This window comes from Monopterus albus, unplaced genomic scaffold, assembly GCF_001952655.1.
Source record: "Monopterus albus unplaced genomic scaffold, M_albus_1.0 scaffold3.1, whole genome shotgun sequence".
Lineage (NCBI taxonomy): Eukaryota > Metazoa > Chordata > Actinopteri > Synbranchiformes > Synbranchidae > Monopterus > Monopterus albus.
In genome coordinates, this window is record NW_018127883.1 from 7016677 (window position 1) to 7037251 (window position 20575).

General features: G+C 41.0%; 1 protein-coding gene across 5 annotated transcripts in view; it reads left to right on the forward strand.

Moving 5' to 3' along the window:
* Positions 1-20575, forward strand: part of cdh23 (cadherin-related 23) — a 163217-nt gene that overhangs the window by 30250 nt on the left and 112392 nt on the right. For all 5 annotated transcript variants that reach the window (XM_020598914.1, XM_020598881.1, XM_020598898.1 and 2 more), the window contains exons 4-6: positions 11628-11770; positions 12041-12088; positions 12478-12570. In XM_020598914.1, the coding sequence (XP_020454570.1) occupies positions 11628-11770; positions 12041-12088; positions 12478-12570 (284 nt within the window). The remainder of the gene's footprint in view (positions 1-11627; positions 11771-12040; positions 12089-12477; positions 12571-20575) is intronic.

Genomic DNA, 20575 nt, shown 5'->3' on the forward strand with positions numbered 1-20575 from the left:
CTCACACACACACACACACACACACACACACACACACACACACACACACACACACACTTCAGACGCTGACATGACTGCATTGCAGTCCTCTGTTGGTCAGCTTAAGTATTTTTGTGGCCAAGCTTTTATCACAGTGACCATCTTACTTTGCCCTCCTTCTTCATGTATCTCATGTTTTCATACGTTTAATTTCTCTTTCTCTTTACGCATGTGTCTCCTTGTCTCTCTCTAACTGCTGTCACCCATTATTCTCATAGGAAGTGGGTCGCTTCTGATAACAATGGAAAGAAAAAGTAGTGAGTGCAAAAGAAAGGAAGCTGGGATAGGGAATGAGAAAAGGTAGAAAAGCAAGAGAAATATAAAGAAGCTGGGAGGAAAAGAGCCAGGAAATAAGGAGAAGGGGTCAAGAACTGAGGGGAAGAAGGCTAGAAAGAGGTGGGATGAAGGAACGGGGAGCTGGCAGAGCATGTGGATGTGGAAGTGATACACTTATGGAGAGATGGGAATAAGTATTGGCAGAGAGAGGGATGAGGGTAAGAAGGGCCGTGCAGCAGATGGATATAAGACAGAGAGAGAAATAAAGAAGATAGAGTTGCACTAGTGACTCTAAAGTCCATCTGGTCTTGGCCTGGTCAGTTGGCTATACTGAGCTAAGCTGGACTCGAGCAGGATCAGACATGCTAGTGTAGCCTGCAACTCTACAACTGTTACACCATATGAGAAAAACTGATATTACAGCAGAGATCACAAAGCCTGCATGCTATAACTAAGTTATCTGTAAAAGGGAACAGAATCATGTAGCAACAGGGTGATGCTTCTCTACTTCCATGTGCCAGTGGCAAGTATTGTCTGTTGGGTTACTATTTTCTTGCCAAAATAGTAGTGTTAAAACCCTGTCACTGGTTCACTGTTAGTCCTTCCTTAGACTACTTTTGGTAGGCACTGACCATTGCAGACCAGGGACACCCAAAAGGACTTGCAGTCTGGGAGATGCTCTGACCCCAGTCTTCAGCCACCATAGCTTTATCAAAGTTATTCGGATCCTTTACTTGCCCATTTTTCCTGCTTCCAAATCATTATCTTTGAGGATTGATTGTTCACTTGCTGAATAATATACCCCTCACACTGACAGGTGCCATTATAATGAGATAATCAGTGTTATTCGCGTAACCTGTCAGTGGTCATAATGTTATAGCTGATTGATGTATAACCCCAGAAGTAGCTGACAAGTGTTGCCCCCTCTGAATAACATTGAGACCTGATAGTTCTCTGCTCTTAAGGAGATGTGGTGACATTGTAAATGAATGCTAGTAATAAACTGTACTAAAACTGGAGGAAGAAATGAGACTAACAAACAGTAGAATAGAATTATAATCTAAGGGAATAATCACTGTTAAATTGCCCTGTGTGTTACAGATACATTCGGAACTTTCATGCTTTCATTATAGCTATATTTGTCAAGGAAAGGAGCCCGTCTTTTTTTGAGGTAATACTCCACACTCTCCCTTGCAATGACAGCTAGGACCAGGAGTCAATTCTAAGTTGCCACAGTCTCATTCTTGACCCTGGCGCCTGCCATTCCCCAACATCCTGATCTCCATCTGCAGGGTTGACAGAAACATCAGCGCTATATTTCAGTAACACATGGGCCAAATGATAAACATGTAAACAGAGTGAAAAGGCCAAAAGGCAGAGGCTTTTGTTTTAGTCAGTGTGCATTTACAATGAAGGTGGCATGTTCCATTACCTGACAATGATTTAGCTCACTCTCAGGTAATAGACAGCCCTGGTGAGGTCAACAGAGGGCCAGTGTAAGATGGAGGGAGTGTAGAAAGGGTGAAAGAGAAAGGCAAATAGAGTAAAAACAGGACTTAAAAATGAGGTGAGCAGCAAAAACTGGCTGAAAAGAGCATGGCATAAAGACAAAGAAAACAAAGGAATTGGACAGGCATTACAGAGTGCCAGTGTAGATCGACATGCTTGGCAGGAGGAGCGCTGTTGGGTGCATGTGTGCATGTGTGTTTGGGGGCAGGTATTCGGTTTTATGACATCAACAGGGCAGACTAGCTCAGCCGTCGCTCCAAAAGTTCCAGTAGCACATAGCCACCTGTCCGCTCCAATCACCACTGCTCATATCGCTCTGTCTAGCCTTCACAAGCAGGATGGGGCATGACAAGGGGTTGACAAACATGAGAGAGAGAGAGAGAGAGAGAGAGAGCTGATAAAAGCAAGACTGGGATGAGATGGAGTAAAAAAGCAAGAGCAAAGAACTTTCCTGTGTGATCACAGGGTGAACAGACCTGAGTGTGAGTTTGCAGTGACCAATGCATGTGATGACCATTTACTAATGTCCTTCACAAGCTTTGGTCTGTTGCAGTGTGACTGGTTAGTCACAGCCTTGCCACTCAGTGTATTCATCATTTCACCCTTTGGGTGTATTACTGTAGAAAGCCAACCCTGAGCCAGACATCCACTCATATGCCTAGTGACTAATCATCCTCAGTCCACTTTCAAGTGAGCTGAATCACTCATTGTATGCAGGGCAAATGTCATATCTGGACAGCAGAGACAACTTAGATTACACTCTGATAACCAAATGTACTACTATATTCTTTGCGGTGCAAAACCATATTTTTGAACTTCTGAATTTTCCGCAATGGATCAGTGGAGTCTTATGATTAAACAGTATTTTGTTACATTAATCTCATTCTGAAAAGTAACAATTTATCAACTAAATGTAGTGAATAAAAAGTGCCAAATATTTCTCTAATGTTGTGAAGTCGAAGTATGAAGTAACAGGTAATGAAAATAGTCAAAGTACAAATACCTCAGTTTTACTTAAGTACAGTACTTGAGTAAATATATTTACTTTCCACCTCTAAGAAAAGCTTACTGAGCAAGACGTGCTTGCATTCATTTATACCAAATGACCTTTAGGAAATGTTTACATCCACGTGTGTGTCTGTTTGCCTACATATACAGTATTTTCACACCTTATATACTGTATGTACTCTGAGTATATACACTCTGTTCACTCAAAGGCCATTAATACACAACCCTTTAGGATGTGGGGTTCAGGAGGTGTGTATTTCTCTCAGGAATGACTAAAAACAAGGGCAGAGGGTGTTCTCCTCCCATCCATGACAGATTTAGTCATAAATCTGTTGGATTAATACACAGCCTCCCAAGGACTCTCGTGGTGTGTGTTGTTGAAACACAGGAGTCACTTAAAGCCAGACTCTAGGCACTATTTGTCTTCAGCTCTGTTACTCATCACGGTTATTGATGTCTCACATGCATGTGCGCGCACACACACACACACACACACACACACACACATGCATACTCACAAAAAGGAGAAAGGGCCAGTGGAAAATAGGGAAAGGATAAATGACAAGAAAATTAGGTATAATGTGGTGAATGCCTTTTTTCAAAGAAGTTATTAAAACGTAAGGTTTTCTGTGTGATGCATTAGCTTTATCTAACACAGATATTGCCTCCTTTGAGGAATTTTAGTAATTCTTACCCATTGTTTAATAAGTAAATTTTACTCATCTGTCATGTCACTTTGAGAATGTTTCACTTATTTGTGGCACAAAGTCTTGCAAAAATATTCTGTGAGCTTTTTCTTTGTTTCCATCTTTATTTTATTGCTAGCTGTCTAATTGACCCCCCTGAGGGAAAAGGCTTTACTGTCATTTTCTGTGGCTGCTTCATCCTTCTGGGAAATAAACTATAAGCATGTGTCCTTTTTTTTCCTCACTATTAAAGATGCTCCTTGAACACACGCTTCTCTTTGTATGGAAATTAAGGTCCAAACACAGTTTCTGGTCACTGCACTATTGTCATTCCAAGTAGATCTGCTGGGTTTATTTCCACATCCAACTGGTTACCCAGAAGCAACCTGATTCCATATATGCAGCACACAGCACCATGGGCAAAGAAAGCAATGAACTGATTTCAACCCATTTCCATTTTATTTATAAAGGAAAAGAATAAAGTTTAATATATTGTGTTTGACTCGAGGTGAGGGTGCAAGTTAATGCATGTGCCCCCAAGAGATCTCTTAAAAGGATCAGCGTGAAACAGTGACTTAAATCCTCTGATGGAACTTAACTTGTAAATTACCCTCAAAGTGGTTCATTTGAGGCAGATAGACTGAAACATTTGGGGTCAGACAATGGTCTGGCTGTAAAGGATTCTGGTTTGGAGCTGCATCCTGCCAGATTAATACTTACATGCAGCTCACAGCCCAGCACTGTGCAGCTCGACTGGTGTTCACCAGAGAACACCAGAATTGGCAGGTCCACCACTGGTGCCTCGTTATCTTCACAGATCAGAGCAGGTTCATACTGAGCACATGTGACAGACGTGAAAGAGTCTGGAGATGCTGTGGTGAACGTTATGCTACCTGTAACATCATTGAACATGACCGATTTGGTGGTGGGTCAGTGATAGTCTGGGGAGGCATATCCCTGGAGAGCCACACAGACCTCCATGTCACTGCTGTGAGGTACCAGGATTCAATCCTCAGAACGATTGTCAGACCTTATGCTGGTGCTGTGGGCCCTGGGTTCCTCCTGGTGCAGGACAATGCCTGGCCTCATGTGGCCAGAGTGTGTCGGCAGCTCCTGGATGACCAAGGCATTGGTACCATTGACTGGCCCTCATGTTCCCCTGACCTAAATCCAATTTAGTAGCTATGGGACACTACGTATCGGTGCATCCAACGCCGCCAAGTACCACCACAGACTGTCCAGGAGCTCACTGATGCCCTGATCCAGGTCTGTGAGGAGACCCCGCAGGACACCATCTGCCGACTCATCAGGAGCATGCTTCCGGGAACGCATACAGACACTTGGGGAGCCAAACATACTGATGCCCTGATCCAGGTCTGTGCGGAGATCCCCCAGGACACCATCTGCCGACTCATCAGAAGCATGCACAGACGCTTCCGGGAACGCATACAGACACTTGGGGAGCCAAACACACTTCTGAGTCACATTATGAGTTACTGTGGTGAAATTCACACAACTTGGATGAGCCTGTGATTTCAATGTTTTACTCTTGATTTTGAGTACAGCCTCCATGGGCTGATGATTTTGGTTTTCATTGACCGTCATTTTGTTCTGAACCAGTTATACAATGTACATTAAGTTAAAGGTTTTCAACTTGAATCATTTGTTTATCAAGATCCAATGTGTGATTGCATTTCCTTCATTTTTTTGAGAAGTTTATTATGGTGTTTGCACTGTAGAGACCACAGTTAACAGCCATACTCCCGTTTTTCATTTTAACAAAAATAAAGTGGTATTTCTGCATGAGGTGCATCAGTGTATGACTGTACAGCTCTTTCAGTGCAACTGTTCAAACAGGTGACAACACATCAAGGTCAAGGTCAAAGTGTTTATTGCCATATGCACAGTTAGGAAACGTGTTTCCCTGTACAATGAAATTCTTACTTTGCCGTCCGCATGAATGCCACAAAATACAAGTGAAATATAAAGCAGATAAATAAGTAACACAAAATCTAAGGCACTTTAAGCAGCAAATACAGCAGTATAATAAAAGAATATAACAGAGAATGTATGCTGCATGGGAGCAGCATATGCAGCAGTCAACAGTCAGTGTGCAGTTATGCATGTGCAAACTGAGAATGTAAACAGTACAGGTCGACAGTACGTGACATATTTCCTGGAAACGAACTCCTCAGCTGTTTAGGAGTCTGATGGCAGAGGGAAAGAAAGAGTTTTTCAGTCTAGTGGTCCTACATTTCACACTTCTGAACCTCCGGCCAGAGGGTAGGAAGGTGAACAGTCCATGCTGGGGGTGGGTGGGATCTTTGAGGATGGAGGCAGCTTTCCTACACATCCTGTGGTGGTAAATGCTCTGCAGAGAGGGCAGTGGAGTCCTGGTGATCTTCTCCACAGTCTTTACCACTCTCTGCAGGCGCTTGCAGTTGTTAAGTGTCCAAGTGAGGTCCTCACTGATGTGGACGCCCAGGTATTTGAAGCTGCTCACCCTCTCCACTTTAAGCCCCTGGATGAACAGTAGCTGATGAGATCTCCTCTCCTTCCTCATGTCCACTATCATCTCCTTCGTCTTGTCCATGTTGAGGCTGAGGTTATTGTCCTTGCATAACAATAAAGCATGCATAACACTTTATGTAACAAAAGTGTGCAAGAACAGCACTCATTTTACTATAATGGCAAACAGAAATGATCAGGACATGTTTTTACATGCTTGCCCTTTTGCAACATCATCCAGGTCATAGTATGCTGAAGAAACTTATAAGAAAGCATCTGGATGTAGTTTTAGGTAGAAGATGTTTCACCTTTCATCCAAGAGACTTCATCAGTCATCCATCTACAACTCTGGTTTGAAATCTATACCAAAACATTTCGACCCTAATTCACACCAGGACAGTAAGTGTCGGTCCACATGTGAGAGCTCAAAGACAGGTAATGACTCTCACTAATACCGGACCCTAACGACTACCCTAACATTGATAGAGGATGTTATTGGCCACCAAAGAACGGAAACCCCACCCAGCGGGATAAATACCTCCTGCTCACCACTAGTCAGGCAGAACTGATGAAGCCTCTTGGGTGAGAGGTGAACATCTTCTACCTAAAACTACGTCCAACTTTAAACTTTAAAGAAACTACGTTTCTTTAAAGTTTTTTAAGCTTGCTCCTTAGCACTGTGCCTGTTATTCCAAGCCTAATGGATTTGATGCTTAGACAGTATACAACATTTTAGCTCTGCGTCACAGTCTCATAACCACAATTCATCTATGTGTCAGATGTAAAGGCTTTCAATTACTGCTTCTGTTCAATTTCTCTTCACTTGGTAATATATAAAGTGACACATGCTGCACCTTAAAGCAAAGAACAAAATACAGGGACTGTACTGAATGACCTCACACCGCCAGTTAGCTGAACATAGTATTTGCCTGTGTGAATTTTTGATGGGAGTGATTGATATGAGGTGGCGTGACTTCCGCTTGACGTTGTTGATGTGCTAGAAGATTTGCTTTGTTGGTGCATAGACAGTGTGGTAACATCATACTGACTCATCAGCTTACTGATTGCGTGACTTCAACCTTGAGGCTCTCTGGTCTTACCTTGAGAGAGTTCATCAAGTATTTACACAGAGCAAGTAAATATCAAGATTCTCTCTCTGCCCTGTCCTCCACAGTCAGTTTTTGTTTTGTAGGTGACTTCATCTTTTCTTTTATCTGCCCCTGCTTTAGTAGGGAGCATATTGAACATTACCCATATACCCGTTAAGCCGCCATGTACCATAAAATTCAAAGCTATAATTCACAACATGCCTGAAATTGCAGTCCTGACAGTGGCTGTCCCAGTGAATCAGCTCTCAGATAAATGAGAGGTCTAGAGATGTCACCAACATAATGAACAGGGCTTTGGTCTATAGCCCCTTTTCTTTCTCAAGCCTGTGGCCCCAGGGCAGGACTGAGCCTAGTGCCCATCTAACATGGCATGATTCCTATTGATCCATCTGGGATTGATGTCCTCCAGCAGCTGATTTAGTGCCCCCACTGGCCCCTTTTCCTTTTCTAAAAGGTTGGGCTGAGAAAAACATGCGGATGCTGTTGTGTATAGTTTAGCAAGCCTTCCTAATTTTCTTCCTCTCCTCCTCCTCTCTGTTAGTTGCCTGCCTCAATAGGTTTTGTCATTTTGTATGTTTTATGGCCATCTGTTTTTCAGCCCTGTCACAGTGAAGCAAAGATGCTTTGTCTTAATGCAGGAGTCCTACTCTAACTTTGGGAGAATGGCTCATGGTAATGGAGTGTATTTGTTACCTTCTTGAACAAATCTTTGTTTTTTTTCCTCCATATACTACCATTCTCTTTATTGTTCACATTTCACACTTTTAGCTCACCCATTCTTCACCTCTAATTAAACTTTAATGCTTCCAATACTGTATTTTACCAACATTTACCCCTGTGTGGCCTCACAGATAAACCATTTTGAACAAAACCACTATTCATTAGCTTCTTCTACCAATTAAAAATTTTAGATTACATTTAATAGAGCTACTTAAGTTGTCCATTCTCTCTCACACTTTTATTTTTTGAAGTATCTTATGAAACCAGTTCAACTTGAGCCTGGGGTTTTTAGAGACTAAATAAAACTGTGATAAGCAAGATGCCAGATAACTGTACATGCACAGTCTGAGTTTTGTTTGTATTTTGTTTTTTAAATCTTGCATTAACGCTCAGGAGAGGACACACATCTCAGTCTATCAGGTCAGCATGGTAGGCAAATGTTCTGTTTCAGTTCTCGGTTCTCGTCATATGCTCACCTTGGTCTGTTACAGATGGCTCAGCTTTGGCTGTTTTGGTTTGACTCTATTGTCTGAACAAAGATGTAAAAGTGGAAGTTCAGTATTTGAGTTTGCAGAGAGAGGTTCAGGGGACTGTAGGAGGGAGAAAGGTGAAGTAGAGATATGATTCTTCCAACCCATCACTCTTCTCATGTGAGCCGTGTTACAGAGTGTGGGGTGGCAATGTTAATGTGCACTGTATCATTCATAACAGTAATACTGGCATCACTTGCTACTAAATAGCATCATTTGTCAGGGGAAAGGCTTGGTGTAACAGTGTTACAGATAAGCACTAGAAGGATTCACTATACACAGACAAGCGCGCACACACTCCATACAGTACTATTGAAAAATGTCTGCGATTATAGCAATGTTCTAACCAAACCTTGACCTTCAACTTTCCTTTATTCGGTTTATTCTAACTGTAAATCTAACCCTTTTAAGAAAAATAGATCTTAAACAGTCCTAATGAATTAAAAGTTAACCCAAACCAAATCTCGGTACTTACTCATGATGTGTGTGTAACATATGACAAAAAAAATTCAGTAATAAACTACATACTTATTCAGTAGAAGTTGGAATATTCTAGATTATTGTTATTATTAGACATTCCAGTCCAGCTCACCAAACTGCATACTTTGTTTTAATCTGAGCAAAGAATCTTTCCAGATTAATACTGAAGACATCAAAACTACGAGATAACACACGTGCATGGAATTGCATAGAAGGCGAAAAAGTATAAACAGTATGAAATTTTAGAATCTTCAAATTAGCCGTCTATTGCTTTGATAACAGCTTTATACACTCTTGGTATTCTCTCATCCAGCTTCACCAGTAGTCACCAGAACATTTCCAAATACAAGGTGCTTTCACATATGCTGAACACGTTCACTCTGTGGCCCAACTCATCCCAAACCATCTCTGTAAGGTTTAGGTTGGGTGACTGTAGAGGAAGATCTTCTCCCTATTGGAAAAAAAAAAATCCATGGGTCATTTGTACCAGCAGCTTATTAAGCCCACCAATTATGTGTTATTGTTCAGTGATTTCTAGTGCTTGTGGTAATTATGGCACAAGTTATGGAGGTAATTTGACATAGTATACTGTTACAAAATCCACTTCGAGAGGAGTTTGGGTTGGATGGATTGATCAGAAAACACAGGACTTTCCTACAGAAGACTGCTATTAGGTTCCACTGTGAAATGTTTTTTTTTTGTTGATCCATGACCATTGCACTACATTCCACATATTTATTTTTGTAATCATGATAACAAAGGGCCTGTAGAGTAGTTATTTTAACCCAAACCACAGTCTAAACCTGACCAAGTTGTTTTTGTGCCTAAACCTAACCAAACCATGACTGTTCAATAACCATAACAGTGTGTTTAAGTGTTCCATGATAGTGCCACTGGAGCGGCTGTGGCTCAGGAGGTAAAGCAGGTTGCCTCCTAACCAGAAGATTAGCAGTATACAGTGTTGTTTAGGTTGGAGGACTTGTGTGGAGGCCAGGTCATGTGATGCAGCACTTCATCATTCTCCTTATTGGTCAAATAGCCCTTGCATAGCGTGAAGGTGTATTTTAGGTACACATTTCCATTTGTCTGTTGTCCATTCCTTGCGTTTCTTGGCCCGAGCAATTCTCTTCTTCCTCCTGGGCTCTGGTTTTTTCTGAAGTGTCTGTCCTTCATGTCTAAAAGTAAAGAACTGTCACTTCTCTTTACTTACTTGAGGGGTTCTTACCATAATATGGATTACTACACTAGCTGAATATGGCTGTTTACTGGATACAAACACCTCAGCACAACACAACTGATGGTCTCAAATGCATTAAGAAGCTAATATTTTCCAGCAATTAATTTTTGATAAGGCACACCTGTTAACTGAAAACCACTTCATGTAATTACCTCCTGAAGCTGGTTAAGGTATTCCCAGTCGTGTGTGAGGCTGTCATCAAGGTACTGTAAACATTGGCTATTTTGAGGAATCTAAAAAAATTATATGAATATGAAATTGTTTTGTTTTAAACTTTTTTTGCTTACTACATTATTCAATATGCATTATTCATAGTTCTGATGTCTTCAGTATTTACAACATAGAATAAAAGTCACTGATGTATGCAGGTACCTCAGCATTCTGCCATAGTTCTAAGAAATACAGGTTAGGTTGGGTGACTCTAAATTGCCTGTAGGTGTGAATGGTTGTTTGTCTCTGTGTCAGCCCTGTTGATAGACTGGCAACCAGTCTAATGTCGACTGGGACTGGCTAAAGCCGTCTGCAACCCTCTACAGGATAAGTGGTATAGATAATGGATGAATGGATGTTTAATGCGTTGGTCTTTGCCTCTTATTTCCAGAGTAAGAGTTAATCTTCCACAAGACTGTGGCTCTCATACCTAGTGTTATTCTCAAATGAGCATTTTGTTATCCTTGAGTGTATGTCTACCCGCAGAGAGCAGACAAATCCTCCACAGTCGAGAGGTCCAGAAGAAGGAGGGGAAATTTTTTTTTTATTATTATTGATGACTATGAGGTAAAATGCTTAATTTGCACCGTCTTCCACCAAATTATAACTCATATTGAAAGCAGCTGAATTTGCATAAATCTCATTACACGCAATGAGAGGGGTTCATAAATCGTTATATTAATTAGTCATTTTTACCACCTTTTCATAGGAAAATGAGGTGTATTAATAAAATGAGAGGGGTGTGTGATTGTGAAGCCTAATTGGTTGTTGTGTTAAGCATTTTGGTGTGCAAGTGACAGGCTTGATTTAGTTTGGGAGAGTCTAGGAGAGTATGATCTGGGAAAGTACCTACAAGGAGAGAGAGAAGATGAATGCATGCTAGTCCTGTGCTCATATTCAGCACCTTTTTATTTCTATTTAAGATGAAGCCTATTCCACCATACATTGCTTGAAGTCAGCATCAAAGGACAAACATGCACAAAGACGTTTCTGGTTTCAAATGTGTGTTTATATCATGTTTACCTTGACAATGGGGACATTGACTCAGGTTTCTTTCAAGATGGATGGAAAGTGGAGTAAACTGACCAATCCAGAACATTTTGACACTGAGCCATTGTACAGCTCTTATATTAGCAACTTTGGATAATCCTCAGAATCACACCATATCTACACAGTCATACTTTATATCCTTATGTGTCTACATTTAAGCTGTGTGTGTGTTAATTTATGTCCTCTGTGAATAGAAAGAGAGCATAGTACATAGATATAATGTCATTGTATATGACTGACCACAACCTTGGACTCTGTCTGGCAGGTTCATCAGTGGCCCAGCTGCAGGCAATTGATCCTGAGGGGGAGCCTCTGATGTTTGGGATCTCAGGAGAAGAGGCCATGAGGTATTTTTCAGTGAACCAAGAAACTGGCGTGGTCTGGCTTCGACAGCAGCTCGACCGTGAGGTAAAAGCACCGAACATGCATGCACATTACCAAAGCAAATGCTCTACGTACCAGACAAGACATTCAACAGTTTTGAAAGTAAGAGATGGAATGTAAATTATCCAATGATGAAAGCAGTGAAAAGTGCAATACTCTTCAGGGTAGAGTAATGAAGAAGAAAGGGCTGAGTTCAGAGGCATTTCTATGTCTTGTTCTGCTTTTCTCGCACCGTTCCTTTGCACCATATGTTAATGCAGAATTTGTGCTGATGTGTGTCTCTGCCTCCACCAGACCAAGTCAGAGATGCAGGTCGTCTTCTACGTGAGTGACATTCAAGAGGTAAGAAACAGATTTGCATTGTGATAACAGTTAGGACACCTCCCATCACAGGCTGACACCAGGTTATAGCCTGACCTCATGTCACATAGAGACCCTCTCTCTCAATCCATCTCTTTCTGCCTCTCAGTTTCATTCTCACTTTTATTTCTTTTTCTCATATCTAATCATTCTGACACCTGTCTCTGTGTAGTTTAGTTGCTGAAACAAACTGACATTCAACCTACTCTCCCCTGCGGGGTAATCTATCACACACTTGTCTCCCCCACCCCTCACACACACACACACACACTGACTCTTGGCTTGATGTGGCTAAAACACATTTTCATTGACTACAGTTCTGTCATTAATGTGCAGAGGTGGCCATTTTACCAAGGTATTTCCTCCCCCAGGTGGTCAGAGACACTGTAAATATCCAGATTGGAGATGTAAATGATAATGCGCCTACCTTCCATGGACAGCCTTATACCGTCCAAATCCCAGAGGTAAGGATGACAGATGTTATTAACTTAGTAATTCATCTTATGCAAAACAAATGTTATATTGTTTGTTGTTTTATGAACATCAAAACAGAGATGCAGGCAGAAAAACTTGACTTTTCAAAGAGCATCTTCCTCTCACATATGAATGTGAGAGGAAGATGCAGAATGCCTTGGATGACAGTGGTTTGTTTCTGGAATTTAAGAAGAGGAGAGAAAACAGGAAATTCACCTCAATCCTATGACCAGTGTAACAGTAGTAACTGCATGGCGGCTACATATGGTGATCATCAACTATTCATGGTGCTTTTCGGTCTCTTCTGCCCTGGAAATAGCTGCATTTTGCTGCACCTGTGATCTTGCCACGATTTTAAGTTGTCTTCTAGCTCATGTTTAGAGAGTGTGCACAGCGTCTTTTATAGGGAAGAAAAACATTAACTGCAGTAGGGACCTCAATCTCTTTTCTCCTCTGTCCTCTCTCTGAATCTGCTAGCTCCTTCCTCAGCTCTCACGTCTTTCCATCGTTCGCTCTCCTCTCTGCCCTCTCCCTCATCTAATCCTTGATATGAAGTAATTGCCAGAGTGGAGTGGAGGACTTCAAACAGAGGCTGAAATCCACACACACATCCACATATTTTGTTGTGTTTATATTGAGCACATACCCCTTTCTGAGTCTTCACCAAATCTTCAAAGCCACTGGCTTTTTCTCTCCCCAATCCAAGTCAGGCAAATAAATGGGAGAAAGAAGGACTGTTTAAACCACCCACCAGGGAAGGTTTTCTCAGGCCAGTGCAACCAATGCTCAGTTGTGTGGGACTCACCTATAGTCCACATACAGACTTTCCAAGCTCTGCAAACAATAGGCTTCAGTTTAGCCTCTGGAAAGCCATTAAACAGAGCTGTGTTTGACCCTCAGCTGTTACTTTCCTAGCATCACTCAGTGAATTACTGTTTGTCAGCCCTGCCCTCCTAGTGCTAACAAAATGTAAGCTTTTTTATTTGAGGCAGTGGGATGTGACAATAGATCAGATTCCTTGAAACACTAGATACTGTACAGCAGTGAGTATCATGCACTCCTTCCTTAAACTGGAAATAGTTGAAGACCGCAATAATGAGATAAAACTAAATGAAATATGCAGACACTGTGTATGTAATCACAGTTTGAGACTAATGCAGGTGGGATGTGTTTTACCAGAAATCTCAGTGAAGTTATTTGTTTGTGTGCCTTGCTTGATAAATGAGACACAGCAAATTCATTCATATTTTTATGACTGTGTTGCAATAACAATGCAGCACATTGTCCAATCTGTGCACAGAGAACTCTTCATTAAAGCCTTCCAGCCTTCTTCCTCACTTAAAGTGGAAGTTTTAGAAACTGTGTTCGTTCAGGAGTCAGTTTCTTATTTATTGTACCCTGTTTCCCCTTCCTCTCCCCTTTTCTTTACCTTATCTTGTTTCCCCACAACTTTCATTACCTGCATTTTTATGGCCTCATTACCTCTGTGACCCTAACAGACCTCTAGCGGGCAAGGCAAACATGCTGCGACATCATTCCATCACGCTGTCACTCACTGGACATGCCCCAGTAACTCGGGGTTAGAATGCCATCAGCACTACTAGATCGTGTTACTGAACTTTAGCACGCAGAGCAAAAGATGGAAAGGGTGATGGATGTGAAGGATGACGTTGCAGTAAAATTAAAAGAGGAGTGATGACAGAAAGAAAAAGGATTCACATAATGAGATTTAACACAAGCAAAGTGTCACAAAACAGACTGGGAGAAGCTGAAAGGAAACAACATAAAGGGCTTAAGGGTTGTTGAAACAGTGGTATGTTGATGTGGCTGATGCAATTCAGAAGTGACCAGATGAAGCAATGTGAGTGGCAAGGTGAGCAGTGGAGTAGAGTGAGAGGGGGAGGGTGTGCGTAAATGTTGTTTTAATTTGTAGAGCCATAAAGAGGGTGAAGGGGAGCAGGTGGGCTGCTAGCATTCCCTCTGTCAGTGCTAATGAGCTGACCAGATTTATAGCATCCACACACTCAGGCAGCCAGCAGCAGAGACTGGATACAAAGAGTGACGACTATCACCAGAAATAATGTTTTGATAGAACAGCAGATGGGCCACAACCCAAACCCATTATTGGATGAAATGATGAAGTGAGCCCACAATGTGGGAGAGGTGTTTCACATTCCCTACGCGCAACAGGTAGTCCTCTCTCGATCGACAAACCAAAATGTTTTGCCAGAGGTGCATCTGTACAGAGCTGCTGTCTAAGCAACTGGACCATCATGGCTTAAAGAACAACCCTCCCCAAAACAACTCACTCACACACATATTTTCCCCAGCTTCTTGACCCTCATACTCCCCCACTGGGTTTCTCTATCAGTGTCACTGTGATAATATCAAATGCCAGCGCTAACAACTTCTCTAACTGCTCTGTGTGTGCCACCTCCTCCTAAGTTGTCCCTGACCACACACAGTTTTGTCCTGTTCTCTACATTGTTCTCCTGCTTCTTTTTCTGCCTTTAAATATCTGTGTTTCTCTTCTATCCTACACACGTAGACATGCATGCAAATATTTTGTACAGTATTTATTCAAGGTTTATAGCTATTATCCATACTTACATAGTTTCTCATGACTTGTTGCGTTTCAGAATTGTAAAAATTTTTTAATTAAATCTTTTTTCATCCTCTTGCCAGTCATCACACTCACGCCTACCTATAGTAGATATGCAGTACAGTGGAATCCTGCCTTTGATAATGTAGTAATGATGCACACAAGAGTGTAAAGCTGACTTTAGACCAGCGCGGTAATAGAGCACATACTGTAGATAGCCTAAATGTATTAGCAAACAGGCAGACAGTCAAGAGGCTCCAGAAGATAGATACCTGAAGTTTATCTTTCTACTGTCTCTCAGGTACACAAGGCAGGTAAGCAAATCCCTCCTCAACCTCTGTTTTCTGTCAGTCATATCTCAATGTCTGTCTCTAACCTACAGTAAGCTCTGACCTATATATAGCCGATGTTTTAGAACAATGTAGGTGGAAACCACTTAGGTGACAGTCAGATATATCTAACAAAAGATAGCCTGACCTGATATAAGAAGGTTTCTCTATTTGGTTGGCTTTTAAAAGTAGTAGAGCAAAGGGCACCTCACATGGGCAGCCTGTAACCTGTATCAAAACACCTGTACCCATTATTTTCAATGAAAGCTCAACCCGGAATGACGCAAGAACAAAATTCTCTCTCTTAGCCCCTGTGCTATTATATTTTTGATTGATTAGTGAGTTTTTTTCTTTGGATTATTGCATGTTTGGGAAGCACCTCCACTGCTAACTATTACTATGACAGGTCTTTAAAAGAGAAGAACTGAAATCAGCATAATCTGAGCCCCTAGATTTTGACTGCTACTTCAGCCCGGCTATTTTGATTTGAATAGAATGACAGAATTTCATGCACTAAACACATACACAAATGCAGTCATATTTTAGGTAATGTTGGCAGGGTGTTTGAGAGCTCCTATTTTGCCTGTGAATGAGCTGTTTAGTACTTGATATGGGTTCTGGCAGCATAATAGAGGTACCTGCTATTTAATGTGCTCTCTGTCGCTGTCAGGTCAGACATAGATGAACTGGTTATGTTCCTTTCTTCTTTGCCTTTGTTCTCTTCTGAAAGCTGAAATCTTTTATCACCCTCTACCCTGTATCTTAGCAGGTTGCTGCATCCAAAGGTAATTTGTTTACTAGTTTACAGCTCTAAAGCAGCAACCACAGTATATGGATGACTAACATCTTTGCAGCCACAAGGTTCTCTGGAAACGTATCAAACAAGTCTTATTTATTGTGGAATACACTGATATTGACATTATAGTTATAAAATTATTGTGACTATACAGTCGTCAGCCCGGTCTCACATGAAAATGTAGAATAGCTATGTTGGTCCACAGTGTAAAGCTAATTAGTGTCAGAATAACAGTTCTAGATTTGTGACATGGATTTATATTTATTTATTGTATTGCAGCCTAGTGTCCTTCTTTGTGTTCTTCTCCTTGGTGTTTTATGGCAGTTGGCAAACAACGAAATGGTGCATTACTGCCACCAACTGTACTGGAGTGAACATTAGGAAACTAACATGTTGGGTACATCCCGAGGTTTTCATAAGCCATGTCATTTCCCTCACTTGCATCTTTTGCTTGTCTTAGTCCTGCCCATGTAAGATGCGAGGAAAATATCAGTAGAGGACACTAGCAAACATGTTATTAATGACATGAGATGTCTTTTCGTCAGATCCTTCATCTGAAGCATCCAATCACCAACTGATTTCTGATAAAGAGGTGTGTCAGTACCCAAAAAGACTTCATGAAGGATGGTCAACCAGCCGATATAAGAGACTTGGAACATCCTATGTCCTCAGTTGACTGAAACAACTTCTGGGTCGACCAAGGACCAACGACATAGGAACAATTTTATAAGAGACATGATATGTACCCATAGTGTTTATTGGAGATGTATGGTTTTGAACTACAGAACTTTAAAAACACTGGAAATCTGCCTGAAGGAGCGGATGAATCGGTCAAACAAATGCCAAACTTTCACGCAGACTACCAGATCAAGTCCCATCTCTGATGACATTTGAAGTTCTGTTTTATCCAAATCCAGGGTTTTTCTTTAACCATAACCATGTAGCTGCTGTGCCTAAACTTCACCATGTATAAGAAATGCCAGTGTCTTTCATTTAAGCTGCCAGAAAGATGTTGCCATGTCACAATTTTTGAGGCGTTATTGTGAGACCAGTACTTTTTGCAGCCCAATGCGGCCATTATACATTTTGCTGTGAGACTGGGTTGCAGTCATTCTGCATATATAGTGGACACAAGCCAACAAACACACAGTGTTTTTGTTTTTTTTTTATAAAATACACACACATTCTGCCTTCTAGAAGTTGGATTTACCCTATAATGATTTCAGTATCATCTCTCCTGGTCTCTCCTGTAATGTAATTGAATCTTAGTGGTTACTGAGCTGAGTGGTGGCTGGTTGACAGGCGCAGGCCTCAAAGAGAATTCTGCCTGACACTAAATCCCTGAGCCCCATAGGGAGGGATGGAGGGATTTAGGGAGAAAGTGAGAAAAGAGGGATAAAGTGAGAAGGTTAAATGGGAAGCAGTCAATATTTTACACACCTCAGGCTCCATTTATATCTTTCTCCTCTGTACATAGATATGATGCTTAGGACCCAATTCTAAGTTTCTCAAAAATGTATGCTTACTGAAGAATTTTCTCCAGTTTTCAGTAGGATACAATATAAGAAGTTGTTCCACTGCACCATACTGTATTCTTTATACTGAATAATGAAACCATGAACGCATTAAAAATGGTTTTGTACTAAATGTACATCTGTCTGCAAGATTGTCTGACAGCACTGATTTCAACTTAGCACATGATCATCCTCTACAAACTACTACAATTTAACGTATACACTAACTCTTTCATTTTTGCACAGTGTAGATACTGTACATATGGGCATTTATTCTACAGGACCATGATGTTTTACCAGCTGTTTGTTCACATATTTCAGTTTCCGCATTTCACTACCGGGGTTTGTTTAGTGTGTGTGTTAGTCTGCAGATACTCACTATATATGTGTGGATAGCACATTCTTAAAGAGTGTATTGAAACATTCATTTCCATGAATGGCAGTTCATAGAGTACAGTAAGCCTCACAAGACAAATGTTGGCTTAATTGAATTGTCAGAGAGGACATCAGGTCTGTAGAACAATTTTTCTGTACATCCTTTCCAGTCCAGGGGTTAACGCAACAAATACTGCTTGACATCACGTATGCTGCTGCTCGTGAAGGTAAATCACCTCCTCTTCCTCTCTTTATCCTTCTGTCATTTACTTTATCCCACTGAGCATGAAGATCACCTTGATTGTACACAGAGATGGGTGCAGATTTGTCTGTCAAAAAAAGGAAGGCTTGTTTGTGAGTGACCATTGTAAAGTCTATTTTTGAAAAGGGGGTGGATGCAAGATTGAAGGGGGAGAGAGAATGGTTTGCACGCCCAAAAGCCATTAAATTTCGATTCACCCATTCCTCACTCTTTGAATAAATCAACCTGTTGTTCCCGCTCTGTCCTTTCTTTCAAGTGTGTGGGTCCCACCCCTGCACCCCCACCCTGCCTTTGGCACACTTCTTGCCAATTGTGTATTCTGGCAAGTTGTTGCTGAGATGGAACACAGTTGTGAATCTTGTCAGTCCCTCTGTAATTTGCAGCTGCTTGTGTTTATGTTTGTGGGTGGGTGGGGTGTTTTTTTTTTCTTTCAGTGTGTATGATACCATGGTTCTGGCAACAATGCTCTCTAACAGACAAGAAACTAAGAATTTGTTGTTCAGCTACAAGCTGTGCCTTCAACCACACCAGGGCTCTATTTTGCATTATACAAGTTCTTAGATGATTCTTTCCCTCTGTCTGCTCTTGTGTCAATATGCATCTCCCTCCCCATTCATCTGTTTATCCCCTCACTGTTCTTCCAACAGTTGCTAGATTTTCCTTAGTAGAGCTTTATAGCATTCCCAGTTTCTTCTGTTTTCACTTCCACAATCGAGATGATAGGGAGGAGCATTAAAGAAAAACTTTAAAAATTTAAAATGGTGAACAGAAAAAATTTGTTGCTACCTACAGTTTTTCAGCTTTCTTGTATTTTTCACCCAATTGTGTTTCAAAAACAAAACATTTTTTCAATATCTAGAAAATCCAACGTATCAATATCTAGAAAAATACAAATATTTAATTTAAAAAAGTGCAGTCATTTTGAGTTATGCCTAAGGCATGTGTCAAGTCATGACTACCAAATCAAAGTCAAGTGTTTGCCAGTGTTTGTCAAGCAAGTTTCTCAGATTTGCAACCTAAGTCTGACTCGAATCAAGTCATATGAATCGATTCCCCCACCTCTGGAAATCTGATCATTTGAGAAAACTGTAACTGAACAGTGACTGACAGCACTGCACAGTAAGGTTACAGGGTATTTATCACAGTTGCTATTTTCGGGTCAAAATGAGCACTATAATTGTACTGACTGTGCCTCTCCTGCCACCTCTGTGTAAGCACTTTCATTTGTGATAGGAAAATACCAAACACGCTAATGTGCAAAAAATAATAGACTTCTGCCAAAGGATAACTGAAGACTGTTTGAAGCGACAGCAGCTTTGCCCTTGCAGGAAATAGAGCCCTTACTGTTCAATTCATGCCTCAGACCCTGGTTTTACAGAGTCATATTACAGCAGGCATACATGACAAAGACAATGAACAACTCTCAAATTAAGCTGACAAGCAGATGTTTAAGCTCCAACTCACAGCCCATCTTTGTCAAATTTTTGCTTAATTTTCAGGCTGTCATTCTAGTGAGTCTGCTGTTGTCTAGCAGAGTCTTGTTTGGCATTTCAAACCAGCCTTCTGCTCTACTAGCTGAGGGGAGGGTAGCGATAAAGGTTGTTCTGTCAGACTGTGGAAGTTTTTGTACCACATCTAAAAGCCAGATTTCTCTGAAATTTGATCCACCGAAAATGATCATTTTTGCCTTTGCATTTTAGACTCTTAGTGGTCTTCTCTTCTAGTGAGACTCGAAGCCCGAAATTGTCAACTTGGCCCAAGACAGCTCTCTCATGTTACACATTTATGGTTCTCAAATGATGCACTGGTTTCAGTTTTTATAGCATTTTCCCCCCAAAAAATGTACATTTTAGCCTCAGAACTAGACGGGTCAAACAAGTAAATCAGTTATCTATTATAAATGTATATGGTCCAGCACTACAGCAGCTTCTAGCAGAGCTTTCAACTCTCAGTATTGTTTCATCTTTAGTATTTTCTAACAGAATCTCAGAATACATACGTATAAAGGCAGAGTGTGTACAGTGAATCTTTCTTTCAAGGCAAGGACTATGAGATTTGGTTATCTGCCTTTGTGAAAGATGTTGTGTATAAAATATAACATTTTAATATTTTTATTA